Raw genomic sequence first — 14,064 nt, 5'->3', positions numbered from 1 at the left:
GGAGCGGGAAAAGACGCTTCGATTGGTCGCTCGGGAAGCGAGGGGCAGGACCTCAACCGGAGACTGCGAGGAGGGCGCGCGCGCAGCCCCTGCTCGGCGGTTGGGCGGCGGTTACGGCGGTTGCGAGCGGAGCGGAGGCGGGCCCGCCTTAGCCGCTTCCTGCGCCGCGCCGCGCCCCTTCCGCCCGAGCCGCTCTCCCTCCGCCTGGCTGCGCCCGTTGTCAGGGCGGCGGCCGGCCGGCGCGATGTCAGACAAGGAGTTCATGTGGGCCCTCAAGAACGGCGACCTGGACGAGGTGAAGGGCTACGTCGCCAAGGTGAGGCGCCGAAGGGGTGGGCCTTTTCATCTACTCTTGGATTGCCAACCTTTAGGTAAAGCCTGGAGATCTCCCGGAATCACAACTGGCCTCCCGACGGCATGGCTCAATTCCCCTGGAGAAAACAGCTGCTCTGTGGGGCGGACTTTATGCCTTTAGACCCCATCGAGGTTCCTGCCTCCCCCAGGCCCCTCCCCTAAAGCTCCCGGAATTTCCCCAGCTGACGTTGGCAACCCTCATCCTCTGGCATCCCAGAGGCATGAGAAGGCCGCCTTGCGGGGCAGTCTGCACATGCTCGGGGGCCCTCTTGTGGGACGAGTTACAGCGCCGCCTCGCCAGCCTCCCGCGGCGATCTTTGACCCGAGCGAGAGGCGGCCGTGGGTGTGTGGCAGCGGGCCTGGCTGGCCGGGTGGGGGACGTTCGATGGGGGCTTCCATTGAGAGGGGGGTTTCCAGGTAGAGGCCCAGCCGTCTTTCCTTCTGAACCCAGCCGAGGAACAGAAGGGTTCAGGCGGGCATTCTGGCAGAAGGATGGGAGCTGCCCTGTGGTGCTTCAGCCCAGCACGTGGCCCTTAGTAGGGATGAAGTCTTTCCTTTGCTGAGCATCTTGTTGCCTTGAGCACGTGAACTGCAGGTTTTGAGCCAGGGGCACCTTAGAGACTAACAAGGTTTTCAGGGTATGAGTTAGAGAACATAAGAGTTCACCGTTATGTGGCCTTACATACTATCTGTTGCTTTTAAATATCCTGCCTGTGCTTTATGTTGTTCAATGTAAGTCCTAGAATTGCTTATGTTCTGTTTCAGCAATTCCTCAACCCCATACTGGATCCTTGCTAATACTATATCTTTGTAAACTTATTTTCTTTTATTCCATGTCATTGTTTATGCAAATGTTCTTGACACTGTATGGAAATGCCTGCCCTTGTCCTTGCCACTGATAGTACTAGTTTCACACTATGCAATCCGCCTTAAGTCTCAGTGAGAAAGGCGGAATATAAATAACATACAATAAATAAATAAATCTTCAGCTACAGGGAGGAGTGGAGATCCCTGAGCCCCTTATAACTCAGTCAGAAGGTGGAGTTGCAAAGGAGGAGGTCAGGATGCAAAGGGTACAATGCAAATCGATTGGAGCTGCATTTTGCATACTGACACCTTTTACAACATCCCCTCCCACCTTGAGGATCTCCCCTCTTCCTTGCATCTCTGGATGAAGGGAGTTTTGACTCTCACAAACTTACAGCCTTGAAAAAAATCCTGTTGTTCTCTAAGGTGCTGCTGGACCCAAATCTTGCTGTTCCAATGCAACTACCAGACCAACACCGCTACCCACCTGAAAGTATATTTGCATGTGTTCTATTTTCCCCTCTGTTGTACAATCCCAGCTCCACTGCATTATTTTGTATTAGAAATCTTTGGTGTTAGATTCAAATGTTACCATATTTTGTAATCTGCTTACTGGTTATCTGAAAAGCTTTTTTCAGAATCATACTTGTAATTTGCCTTGGGTCCCATGAGAAAAGTGGACTTAAATGACTACAGTTATAAGCTGTCGCAGTGTAAATTTTGGACTCTTTCCTCTTTATTCAACTTTCTTCTCCCCTCCCACTTGAAAACTCTTTTGTTAAAGATACTCCCAGCATTCAAAGGAGTAACTCTTACCCCAACCTTACGTTATATGTTTAATGCATACCCTAGCTGTCATTCATAGCCTATCAGTGATAACTGATACACCTTCACCTTGTCTTTGGAATAAAACAGGGGTCCAGTGGCTACCAGAACTTATTTCAACCTAAGTCCTCTTCATTTGATGTGTGAAGAGTGCTTAGGTGGATGCTTTTATTTTTGCAAGATAAAGGAAAGCCCCGCCTGGCTGATTTTAGGCAAATGTCAGGCATCTGCTGAAGTGAGTTCTGGCTCAAGAAAAACAGCTGCTCGAACTAGTTCTCAAAGATGCTGCTGGACTCTTGTTTAATTTGACTGCTACAGACTAGCACGGGTGGATCTAGACTATCACGTGTCTGAAAGATTAAGTGGGCTATTTCTGTTTCCTCCTATTTGTGGGCTGCATGTGTTGTTTTAAAACCAGTAAGAAAAACAGGACAACGAGTTAAAGACAAAACCTGCTTTTTAAGTAATTTAACCTGCCAGACTCAGGGATTGGCATCTCAGGCCATTGGTCTATCTAGTTCAGTGCCGCTGACTGAGTGGAAGATGCTTGTGGTTGAACCTGAGGCCTTCTGCATGCAAAGCCTGTACTCTCACTGGGCAATGACTCAAAATTAATTTATATGAAGAGGTCTAGAGGAACATCACAGATTGTCATCTTCAGTGACAATCACACCACTCTCCGGCCCAGCTGTAGATCTTCGTTAAAGAATTCGAGAGGGGGCGATTAAGCACAAGGGTGGAAGCCAAAGGAGATCCACCACCTCTTTCCCAAAGTGTTATTGAAATGGTGATAAATAGCTGATCTGTGGCACTCCCTGCCACTGGAAGAGTAATGCTATATGTAAGTTTAGAAAAAGGCCATGCAGGCTTATTGAAGAGGGCAAAGGACAGTGGTACAGTGTCGTGTTTTCAAGGTCAATGAGTAAATCCTAGCTTCAGAGCTCTGGTTAGATAGGAATGAATTGCACTTTAAAAGTTCAGTGAATTGCCCATGAAACCCAGGTCATTGATCCTGGTGCAGTGAATATTTTGATGGCCTGGAACTGCTAGATGCAGGAGTAATGGTTGCAGTGTCAGACAAGGATCTGGAAGACCTGGGTTCAAGTTCCTGCTCTGCTGTGGAAGCTTGCTGGGTGACCTTGGGCCAATCACTTAAACTACCTCACAGGGTTGTGGTGAGGATAAAATAAAGGAGAGGAGAATGCAGTAAACTGCTTTGAGTCTCCATTAGGAGAGAAAGGTGGGTTATAAAGTAAGTAAAGAAAGAGATTAAAACAGGCAAGGGTTTTTTGTTATTAGCAGGGACCAAATTGAAGATGATGACATCCATTTTGGGTTTAGTCCTAATCATGTAGAAAGATTAGGTTTTGTGTCTGGTTTCTCTTTTCAACAGCAAAATCAGCTCACAGATGAGGAGTAATCGCCCGCGCCCCCCCGCGACCGCTGACTGCTTGTCTCATTTTTGCTTTTCCCCCAAGTGCCTTGTGCCCACTGAAGCTACCTCCAGTATCTTCGCTAAGAACAATTTTAGGAAAAGAAACTGTAGAAAGGAAGGCAACAGATGGCAGAGTGCTGTCCTGGGCAGGGGCCGTGGCTCCATGGCCTGCAGAAGGTCCCAGGTTCAGTCCCCGCTTACTGCAGTTAAAAGGTTGGGAAGATTGTGAGTGAGGTGAAAGACTTCTCCCTGAGACTGGAGAACTGCTTCCAGACAGTACTAATTTGGATAGAGCAGTGACCTGATCCAGTAGGAGGCAACTCAGTATATTCAGGTGGTGCCCCTTTTTGCTGTTGAAAATCAGACTCTTGTATCTCTCCCTCTGTCTCTGATTTGGGCAACTGGGTGATGAACATACAGTTGCTGCTTTTTGTATCCTTGCTGCTTTTAGTCCTACTTCACACAGGCCTAATAGAACCAGATCACCTGTGTCTGATAATGCTGTCAGTTATGGGGGAAGTAACGGCCACCCTGCAGTATTTTATCTTACTTAAATGCCTTCCAGAGAGTTGTGACTCTTTCAACATGCGCATCAATTGTTTCGATCCTGTTTCCATTCTGAAAACACACCAATGTAATGTAAAGGTGCACTGTGTCTGCTCCCTTGCCGGCTCCCACTATTTCTCCTCCACCCTTGGAGACCTGCTCTGCCTTTCTTTCCCAATTTGTTACTCCCCCCTGCAAGGATCCAGCTCTGTTTCCTTTCTGTCTCCCCTCTGCCTCTGTTAGGATTCACTTTCCTCTTTCTTCTCCCCCCCCCCGCCCCAGCTCCCATGCCTCTCTTCTTTCCCCTACTCCCCCTTCTCCATCCTTGCACCTCAGTCCGCATGTTCACAATGTCTGCTGGTATCATGTCTGTTGTTCTTTGTGCCCTTTGCACTCTGGCATTGAAACTGCACCGCAACAGACCCTATCCATTTCCAGTTCTCGGTAAAGCCTCATAATATCTGTGTCTGCTGATCTCCTGTTCGACTTTCAGTAGACAGCTACTCTGGATCCTCTTCCTAATCCTTCCTTCCTCGTGATCCTTTTCTCTTGGAGTAGTTTTCCAAGCCCTGTCCTCCTCCCGCCCCAGCTCCCAGGGACTGATGTTTACAAGCTTTGTGTTTGCATGGCACATCCAGTGGTTACTTTTCTGGCATCTTTGACTGTGTGGGTAGCTGTGGGAGCATAGAACTGAAATGCCTTTTGTGAAGGCCAAATTCCAGTTAGGATAACGTGACGAACTTTTCTTCATTCTGCGTATCTAATGCTTGAAAGTCCATCGGTTGATTTTACAGCTCAAGTTAGATTAACGGGATTGATTGGCTTGCCGTGATCACTTCAGCGTTGAAATTCCTGTGTTGTGGCTCGGATGAGCCTTGGGACTCGCCGGGTCAAGCATGTGCCCTTCAGTCATTGTATCAGTGGTGACACTGGCTACTGCAGGGGTCCCTAGCGTGGTGCCTGCGGGCACCATTGCACCTGTTGACATCTTTTCTGGTGCTCGCCAGGTGGGGCTTATGCCAAGCATGACTTCTGATTGACTATTGGCTGTGCAGGTTTTTAAAAACATTGCTTTGGCAGAAGCTGCTTCCACAGCACAAGCTGACTGAAGGCAAGCTGTAGCAGCCATTTTGTGGCTGGCTCTACCTCTTGTGGCAGCCATGTTGTGGCAGCCATTTTCTTGCTGTGCCCACCCACTGTGTCAGAGCTCAAAAAGGTTGGGGATCCCTAGGCTACAGGAAGGCAAGAAGCCCAGTCTGCCACTCACAGAGTCACATTTGCTTTCATCGCTCTTCAAAAACCTACCCAAGGCAGCGTACACAGCTTCTTTTGTGTTCCCTTTCCTGTTCTTTCCCTCAAGAAAATGTCTCATTAAGTCTCTGTCCTCGATAATTGCACCTGACAGAAGTATGTTCCTAGGTTTGCTTGTCAGGTTTGTTCAGGTAGCTGGGATTCATTTAGTTATTTATGTAATTTATAGTCTGTCTGTCTCACTGAGAAGTTGGATTACATAGTGTGGGATCAGTACAGTCAGTATCAAGGACATTTCCATAAACAATGTCATAGGATTTTACAAAGTCATAGCATTGGTAAGGATCCAGTACGAGTTGAAGAATTGCTGAAACAGAACATAATCCGTTCTAGGACTGACATTAGACAACATGAAGCACAGGTAGTATCTAGGAGTACATATTTCAAGCAACAGATGATATATAAGGCAACATAGTGGTGAAGTCTGCAGCTTCATGGAGAGGTCAAAAAAATGAACATTTGGATCCAAATTAAAAGGTTTCCACAGAAGTCTTCTAGTACCTCAAGGTAACTAGAAACCACCAGGTGGTGGAATAATTTTAATAAACAGATTCTGACTTTGGTCTAAGTACGTAGGGAAAAGAAGCTGTGGGTCAACGCAGCAAGCTCCCTTAAGCCAGCATAGCATCATGCGGCACCGAAGCGTATACACTGAATTTTAGAGTGCTGTTTTTTGTCGAAAAATATTGCAGAACCAGAAAAGGTACAAAATGGACCTATGGGGAACATAACTTTTCCTCCAGGCATAATCATTTGAGGGGCGGAGGGGGGGGGGGTCAAGACTTAAGCCGTGAAGGACTCAGGATGTTTGAAGTCCAATGTGAAGGCAGAAACAGAAAGATGCTCTCCCAACATGTGATGTGGGCTGCATTGTGTGCTGCTCTAATATGTTTTATATAGTATTTATATGATATCAGTGTTTTTACTGGATGTTTTTATTATACATATTTATTACGTTGTCATCTGCTCTGAGCCTGATTATAAGTCAAATATCAGACTTCTGTGGAAACCTTTTAGTTTGGATCCAAATTTTCATTTTTTTGACCTCTCCATGAAGTTGCAGACTTTAAGAAAGTTTTCTTAGAATGAATGTGCTCATTTTGATTTCTTAGGGTTTCTAATGTTAACTGTTTTGATCAGGCATCTGACGAAGAGAACTTGATTCTCGAAAGCTTATGCTACAATAAAATTGGTTAGTCTTAAAGGTGCTACTGGACTCTTTTTGATAATGCTAACACAGATTTCTTGTACCAGTTTATGCATAATTGTAAGAGCAGCGGGATTATTATTGGACGGAAACAGGCTCGTAAGCAGTCACAAGTTGAGGGGAAGGTGCGTGACTGTTGTTTCTCTGTTGCTGTTCAGAATAAGAATAGATATCAGATCAAGAGGTGTGCATTCAATGCCACAATACTTGGGGGATTGTGGCATTGATGCTGATGAGTGTTCTCTGACAGTTTTACTGACATAGTTTTCCAAGACATAACTTTTTAGTGGAATAATAGAGGTAAAGGTAAAGGTAGTCCCCCCGTGCAAGCACCGAGTCATTACTGACCCATGGGGGAAAAGGCAAAAAAAGCAGAACCCAAAGCAAAGATAGTTGGCTTACTTGACACAATTGGCTTATTTTCCACAAAAGAAAGTAATTAGTATTTTAAACAATACTTTTAAAATTATTTTAATTATTTTAAAATTAATTATAAATTTAAAATTGCTAAAATGCATGATTATCACTAAATGTATTCATTGCAATTTTAAGGGATTGGGGAGTTATGCTAGAAGCAGGGGATATGCTGGAATATTTTAATGTGGTACAATCTTTCAAGTTTCAGAATTTTAGAATATACTGCTTTATCAGTATAAATCGTGCTTTGATAATCATGTTTCACTTTCAGGAATGTTTAGCATTTCTTTTAATTTAAATGTTAATTTTACCTAGACAAGCTTATCCTGGAAGTGTGTAGTAGAAATATAAAAAGAACAGCTCCAAAAAGCACAATGCTAGTAATTGACATTTTTCTTAGGTGCATATGCATATTATTTTTGTTCTTGCTATTTGTTTAGAATGATCTTGGATGTTTGTGAATATCAGTTGTTTGCCCTGGAAAAAAAATTAAAGTAAGACATTCTCCTGTGTCCTAAACTTGAGGCTAAGCAGCGTAGCCTAAAGGTAGGAAGGGTGTAGCTAACAAACCTCCTCATGCACTTAATCATTTCAGTAAGCCATTGGAAGACTGTTTCCAGAATACCTAGTTCATACATAATTGTTTTAGTGGGAAGAGCAAAACGTTCTTTGCCAGGCTGGTAGCCATGCAAAACACATTCAGTGGACCTGTTGATGCTGAAAAAGCTAGGTGACATGATCCAAATAGCAGCCAGGAAAGATACGGGAGGTTGAAAGATAATGGGGGGAAACACAAAACGGTATTGTGGCTAACACTTTGAAGAGCGTGTTTCTTGGGTTAAAAAATTTCACCATTCTTCCTGATTCTTGAGCTGAGAAGTGGCTTTGCTACCTTGCCTGAATTGCTGTAAGATCTCTGAAATGAGTATTGGACACAAGGGGTGGGACTGCTGATGGCTAGCTTGAGTAATGGCTTAACCAACTCATCCTTGTTTTAAAATGTAGCTTTGAGGTCTAACTGCCAGTTCTTCCTATTGAAGGGTGAAGATGTGAATCGGACACTGGAAGGTGGGCGGAAACCTCTTCACTACGCGGCCGACTGTGGACAGCTTGAGATCATGGAGTTCCTTCTGCTGAAAGGGGCTGATATTAATGTATGTTGTCTCACTCGAACTGGGATAAAATTCTGTGTGAATGGCTAACTGGAGTCAGTTTTGGGGAGATCCTCTTCTATGGTAAAGCCATTATTTAGAAGACCCATCTTGTAGGGTAAAGGCAGGGCTTTTTTCAGGGGGAACGCGGTGGAACGGAGTTCCGACACCTCTTGAAAATACTCGGCAATAGTGCTTGAAAATAATATTATTTCAAAGAATCCCATGTGTTTCTTCTTCATTTCCTTCTTGTGAGTTCCGCCACCTCTTTTCCCAGAAAAAAAACCCTGCGAAAAGATACCATCTTTTGTTTCGATGTGAGTTTTGCAGGCATGTGTGTCATTTCAAAACCGAGTTTACTAAAAGATAGTGGAATGAGTATACATAAAAGAAGCATCATGTCTCTTATCCAGTCTTTGGTGGTAACTGGCTAGCCCGGTTAATTGAAAAGAACTAATTGGATTAATCTGGGTGACTCCAATTAGCTTGATTGAACTGCACATCAAACAAGCTGTGTGAATGCCTCCTCCCCCAGCTTTTGAGATGGTACATAATAAATGCATTGCCAGAATGGCCTGCATCAGACCAATAACAGAATAAATTGATCTGCTTCATCATTAGGATGCCAGTGTATAATGTGTGGTCCCCATCATCTTGGAATCCTGTTTGCAGCACACTGGTGGCCCATATGCAGCCACACATCTCAAGACGAAAGGCATTTATGGGCGGGGGGCAATGATTTCCACCAGTTCCCTTTCCACTGCAAATCCTCAATCCCCATGACTGTTTCTGAGAGTGGTTCCTCTGGACCCCGCCCCCCCCCCCCCAGGAGCAAAGTTTCAGGAGGGCCAGTGAGCTGCAGCAATGCTGAAGCGGGGGGGGGGGGGAATTAGTGGAAACCTCCAACCTCCCTTCCAGACCATTCTGTGTTTTTAAGTCTCCAGAATGTGTGCTTGTACGCCAGCCAGTGTTCTATTTGAATTAAGTTTCGGAATAACTGCCTGATAGTATTAGAGCTTTATTAAAGCAGTCTACTCTGGATAGATATCTCAATATTTTTAATCAGGCATGGCCTTTCTTTTTACAGGCTCCAGACAAACACAGTATCACTCCACTCCTTTCAGCCGTCTATGAAGACCATGTGTCTTGTGTGAAGCTGCTCCTGACAAAGGTGAGAATTAGAGGACTGCCTCATAGGGGGGCTCTGGCATCATCCTTTCACGGCCTCCATCAGGCAAGGAGGACATGCTAGTGAATGAGCAGCTCTGTAGTGAAGCCAGAAACAACAGGTTTATAAAGCGAGAAGAAGACAATTTATTATGGTCGGTGCTAAGTGGCCGCAATCAGAGACCACTGTATCAGTTGCTGCTGCTCTCCTTTATGTTGGATTTGTCTTTGTGCTATTACCTTGCACCCTTTTCTTCCCTGCATGTGTTCGGGGGAGTAGCAATGTGGTAGAGCAATGCTTGGCGTAAAGAACATCCTGACACCTTCTCGGGAACCTCCCTAGGAGCAGCTGCGCTGGATCAACAACCATCCATCCAGTCTAGCTTCCGGTGAGGCAGCTAGGTGCCCCCAGAGGCCAAAGCAGCAGTTCCATTTTGAAAAGGCCATCCATTTTACAATAAACCTCTTGACTGTAGTCACTGGAACAGCCTGTGCCCATAAATACCAGCATGATGGATCTGCTTAAAAACGGGTTCTGTGTAAGATTCCATACACAACAAAGTGTGTCAGAAGTAACCTCTGAGTAGGATTGGGCCCCCATGGCTATCTATGCTGAAGCCCTCATCTCCATGATGGTGTGTGTTCTCCGGTAAGCATTTTGTATGCTGCCTCTGCTCTTCTTGTACCTTTGACCACTCAGTCTGCTGTTGCCAGAATGAGTCTACTTTTGCTTAAGGCTAGCAATTGGAAATATTTAAACCACTGCTTGCTGAAAGAACAAGGAAAATTAACTCTTCTAAGTAGAAAAACATTGTTTCTTAAAAGACTCCAGTCCCTTCTACACTTAACCAAGCTTATTATCCCAGTAAATTTTCTTGGCTGTGGATCCGCTTCTGTCCCAGTTCAAATTGGTAGTTGAAGCACTAATCCTCTTCCTTATATCTACCCTCATCATTTGGGTCACCCTGAGGAACAAGGGCCTCTTAGTTGTGGCGATCCAGGTGTGGAACACCAGGTGAAAACACCTCTTGTGCTTCTTCTGTCTCTCCCTCCCTCTGAAACTGTTGTCCTAAGTATGTTGTCCCACTGATTTTATGGTTTTTAATGGTGCCTTGGGTATTTCTGCTTATAAGGAAGGTCTTGGTTTCCAGTTACTCCTTGTCTCATTTTTGGCAGTCTTTGTAGATTTTTATTTTGTTATTAATGATGGTTGAGTTGATATTTTATTGAGATTCACCTCTGATCCGAATCTGGTCACCCCGATACCTATTGGACAGAGATTTGGTTATAAATGCCTGAAATTGTGTTCTAACTTCCTGGTTTCGGTTGGCTTGTTTTTGAAGACTTACAGCTCCATCTAGTTGGTTGCAATAAATTACTGCTAAAGAGCTGAATATTAAAAAAAAATTGGTATGGGGGGTAGTCATATGGGATGGGTCCAAACTTAGGGGAATTTGGTGAAAAGAAATGGGAAAGCTGGCTGGATGCAGAACTGTGAATTTAAGTATGTTTAAGATGAACGGTTGTGTGCACACACTGTTAATGTAGGATGAAACTTTGTATGGGGCGTAAAATACGAAGAAGTCATGCATTATGGGACTTGTATAAGCCAAGTAAAGATGAATGTAGTCCTCATGAGAAACTACTGCTGGTGCGTACAGCTGGGCCTTGTCTTCAGAGTGTCAGCAGCTCTTCTCCTCTTTTGACAGGGTGCTGATAAGACTGTCAGAGGGCCAGATGGACTAACTGCCTTGGAAGCCACCGACAATCAGGCCATCAAGGCTCTCCTCCAGTGATGAACGGACTGAGATCTCGCGTCTCTCCTGTGGCCTCACACTGCTGCCTGTCTGTCACTCTTTGTATCTTCTAGCTTCTTCCACTAAGGATGGGGGGGAGGGAAAACCATCACAGCACATCCACTTTTGTTAGGGTTCCTCTGAAAAAGAGAGAATCCATCTGGTGAGAGTAGAAATCCATGTAACTGGTGTCTCCTTAGGACTGCTGTTTTTTAAGGCACCCTTTCCTCCTCATACAAGTGAGACTGAACATCTGCCAGGAAAAGGGGAAGAATGTGATCTGAAAGGCGGCCTATACACTTTTCTAATTCTCCTCTGAGAAATTTTTCAAATGGAAGCACTATTCCGTGCTTTCTTGCTTTATTAAGGCAGTGAAAACCCAGTGCTTTTATACCTTCATTTCAAATCAAGGCAGTTGGGGCAGCTTCAGTAGAACTGGGCCTTAGATAAACCTTGAAATACCAACATTTGTTAATAATGTCCCAATATTTAATAATTGGATGCTGTATTAACTCTTGACTGTTTTAGCAAAGAACACACTGAAGAATCATGTGTGTGTTCCGCTACCCAAGACTTTATACTCGAGAAGCAGCCAGGTTAGCACGTGGTGCCTCATCCTGGGAAAAATAATGCTCTTGTAAGGTCTCCGATTGGATATTCCTTACTTCTGCATCATAAAAGATACTGAAACAAAGAGGCGGCTCCAGACTCATTGGCGCTAGAGGATGCTTGCTTTGCCCTTTGGTTTAGAAGGAAATGTCTTAATTAGTAAGCAGAAGTGGCTCTCAGTCCTTGGGGCTGCTACCGTTCTTTTAAAGAGAGCTGGAATATTCTTTCTCCAGCTACATCCTCACCACATTGATCTTAGCTGTGCTGCATGCACCTTTGGGATGAGAGTCGATTCACTGTTTTAGCACTGTATTCAAAAAACCAAAAAAAACCCCACAGCACAACAGGTCTCAGCGGACTGGTATCGGCTGCAGTTAGTGCCCAATAAAGGAGGTTGGTTTATACGGGTCCCTTCACTGCCATATTGCAAGGTAGCTTTCTAGGGACACTCATTTGTTAGGTTTCATGTTAGGCTAAGGTTTGGTTGGCTTGGAGTTGCCAGTAGAAAGAAAGCTTGGATGCTCTTGCTCAAAGACGTGGATAAAATTTGTGCCGCATTAACCTCATTAAGAGCTGCCCTGGCTTCACATTAAGAGCTGCGATAGCCTCCAAGGTACATGCAGTCAGGTTTTGTATACATATTTATAGCGCCGAGTGTACCTTTTCGTATTTTTAAAGCATTTAACTTTCAGAAAAAAATCAAGCAATTGATTCACCATTCTAAAAAAAAGTGAGACTATTATCTGAAAAGTCTTTGTGATCCCTGTGGAATTGGAAGCTAGTACCACAATTCAAATTGTGCTTTGTTTCTCTTTCTCTTCTGGGTAGTAGACTTGCGGTGGTTGAAGCTAACGATCCAAATACCAAACCTCTGGCAACAATATACAGTCACTTTCAGATTCCAGTTTAAACTCAATGTCTTTCTGCTCCCGTTTGTACAGGCGTCGCTTTGCTAACGTAGTTTTTGTTCTTGAACGCAAATGCTAAATGAGTGGATAGACGGATAGAAGAAGCTGTTGAGAGTGGACTGTCCTCAGTCGAGCAGTTGCCACGTTGCATGCGACCCCCCCCCCCCCGCCTCCACAGAACAGTCTTCTGTTTTATACATGAAGAAACGTCATATCTTTCTACCCAATGAGGGATGCAAAAGAGTGTTTTGTTCATTTTGACATTTGATCTTCTTCCAGGACAGTTCACTATTTCCCCAACGTTGGGCTTATTATTATCATGGTTCACACACCTTCGAACGCTAAAGAATGCTGTGTTTTAAGTTTGTGTTGCGAGAATGAATGGAATAAACTTGAACTGTGTTCTGGAGAAATGTGTAGCTCTGTTCATTTCTCTGTCATCCTCCCCAGCCCTCATTGTTGACCTGTCAGTTTGCAATAACTCAATGCTTTTGTAGAACTGCAGCTAGCCAACTGCTGCCTTAATAAGATTGTGCTTCGATTTTCAAGATTGGGCTCCTGCCCAGTTTCCAAGGTTGAACAATGTACACTGCTAAAGCAGGCAGAACAAATTACGCAAAATTCTTTTTGTGTTTTGCATTTTTTGCAAGTAGTAGAATTCAACTTTTGCAGGGATGTATACCAGTTGGATTGTTTGGGTACAGGATTGTATGTGCTCAGGTTTACTGTGGAGACATAAAGGCCTGCCTTGCTGAAGAGGATATGTTGAAAGGAAACAGAATCAAATGTCATTGTGAAGACTTAACAGCTGCGTTATAGTATAAGCATTTTATGAACTAGAATAAAAAAGTTGGGTCAAATAGCTACGAAATGCAGGAGGTACAGTCAGATGTTAGGCTGCCTTTTATATCTATGACCTTTTAGTCTAAAACATTTCCGCGTGATGCTAAACGAAGTGACAAAGATTACTGTTGGGATGTACCTTCTGGGTGACTATAGGAATCTACTGTACTTTGGGGAAACAGTGTGTTCCTGTAGTCGCTTGGAAGGAGCCAGTGCATCGCGACAGCCATTTTTTAATTCCTGTTTTTGTCTTAACCCTTCCCCCAGCCTCTCTTTTTGAACTGGATATCCAGCCAGAGGAAGGATTCTGGGGAACCCAAAGGCTTGCCTGCTAATTTGTGGGCTATTGGTTGTGATAAGGTTGGATCTCACATACATTCCCAGTCATGGAAAGGCAGTGTGATTTTTGCCAATTTCCCTTCTCATTGCAGATCTACAGCTACACCTCATCCGTGAGGGTCCCCTGTCCTCTAGGAGCAGCATGTAGGGAGTCGTTTGGGGCTGCTACAGGAGAGGAGAAGTGAGACAGTCTCGGCCCACTGACAATTACCACTCAATAGAAACTAAAAGTGGCCCGTTCCAGCTTTTCATGGTATGGTGGTTAAAACCATTATGGGATATTTGTGATGACAGTGGTATTAAGGAGACCATTAGAGGAACCACTTTAAAAGGTGGCAAACCGAACACC

The 14,064-nt window shown here is 44.5% G+C and overlaps 1 protein-coding gene across 1 annotated transcript; it reads left to right on the top strand.

Moving 5' to 3' along the window:
- Positions 1-10: 10 nt before the first annotated feature.
- On the top strand, positions 11-12,940 carry LOC129336157 (myotrophin). Its single transcript, XM_054989186.1, has 4 exons — positions 11-316; positions 7,943-8,056; positions 9,141-9,224; positions 10,930-12,940. Exons 1-4 carry the CDS (start codon positions 245-247, stop codon positions 11,014-11,016), a joined length of 357 nt encoding a protein of 118 aa, XP_054845161.1. The 5' UTR covers positions 11-244; the 3' UTR covers positions 11,017-12,940.
- The last annotated feature ends 1,124 nt before the right edge of the window (positions 12,941-14,064 follow it).

Source organism: Eublepharis macularius, chromosome 9, assembly GCF_028583425.1.
Source record: "Eublepharis macularius isolate TG4126 chromosome 9, MPM_Emac_v1.0, whole genome shotgun sequence".
In the NCBI taxonomy this organism is placed as follows: domain Eukaryota; kingdom Metazoa; phylum Chordata; class Lepidosauria; order Squamata; family Eublepharidae; genus Eublepharis; species Eublepharis macularius.
This window is presented reverse-complemented; position numbering and strand designations above follow the sequence as displayed.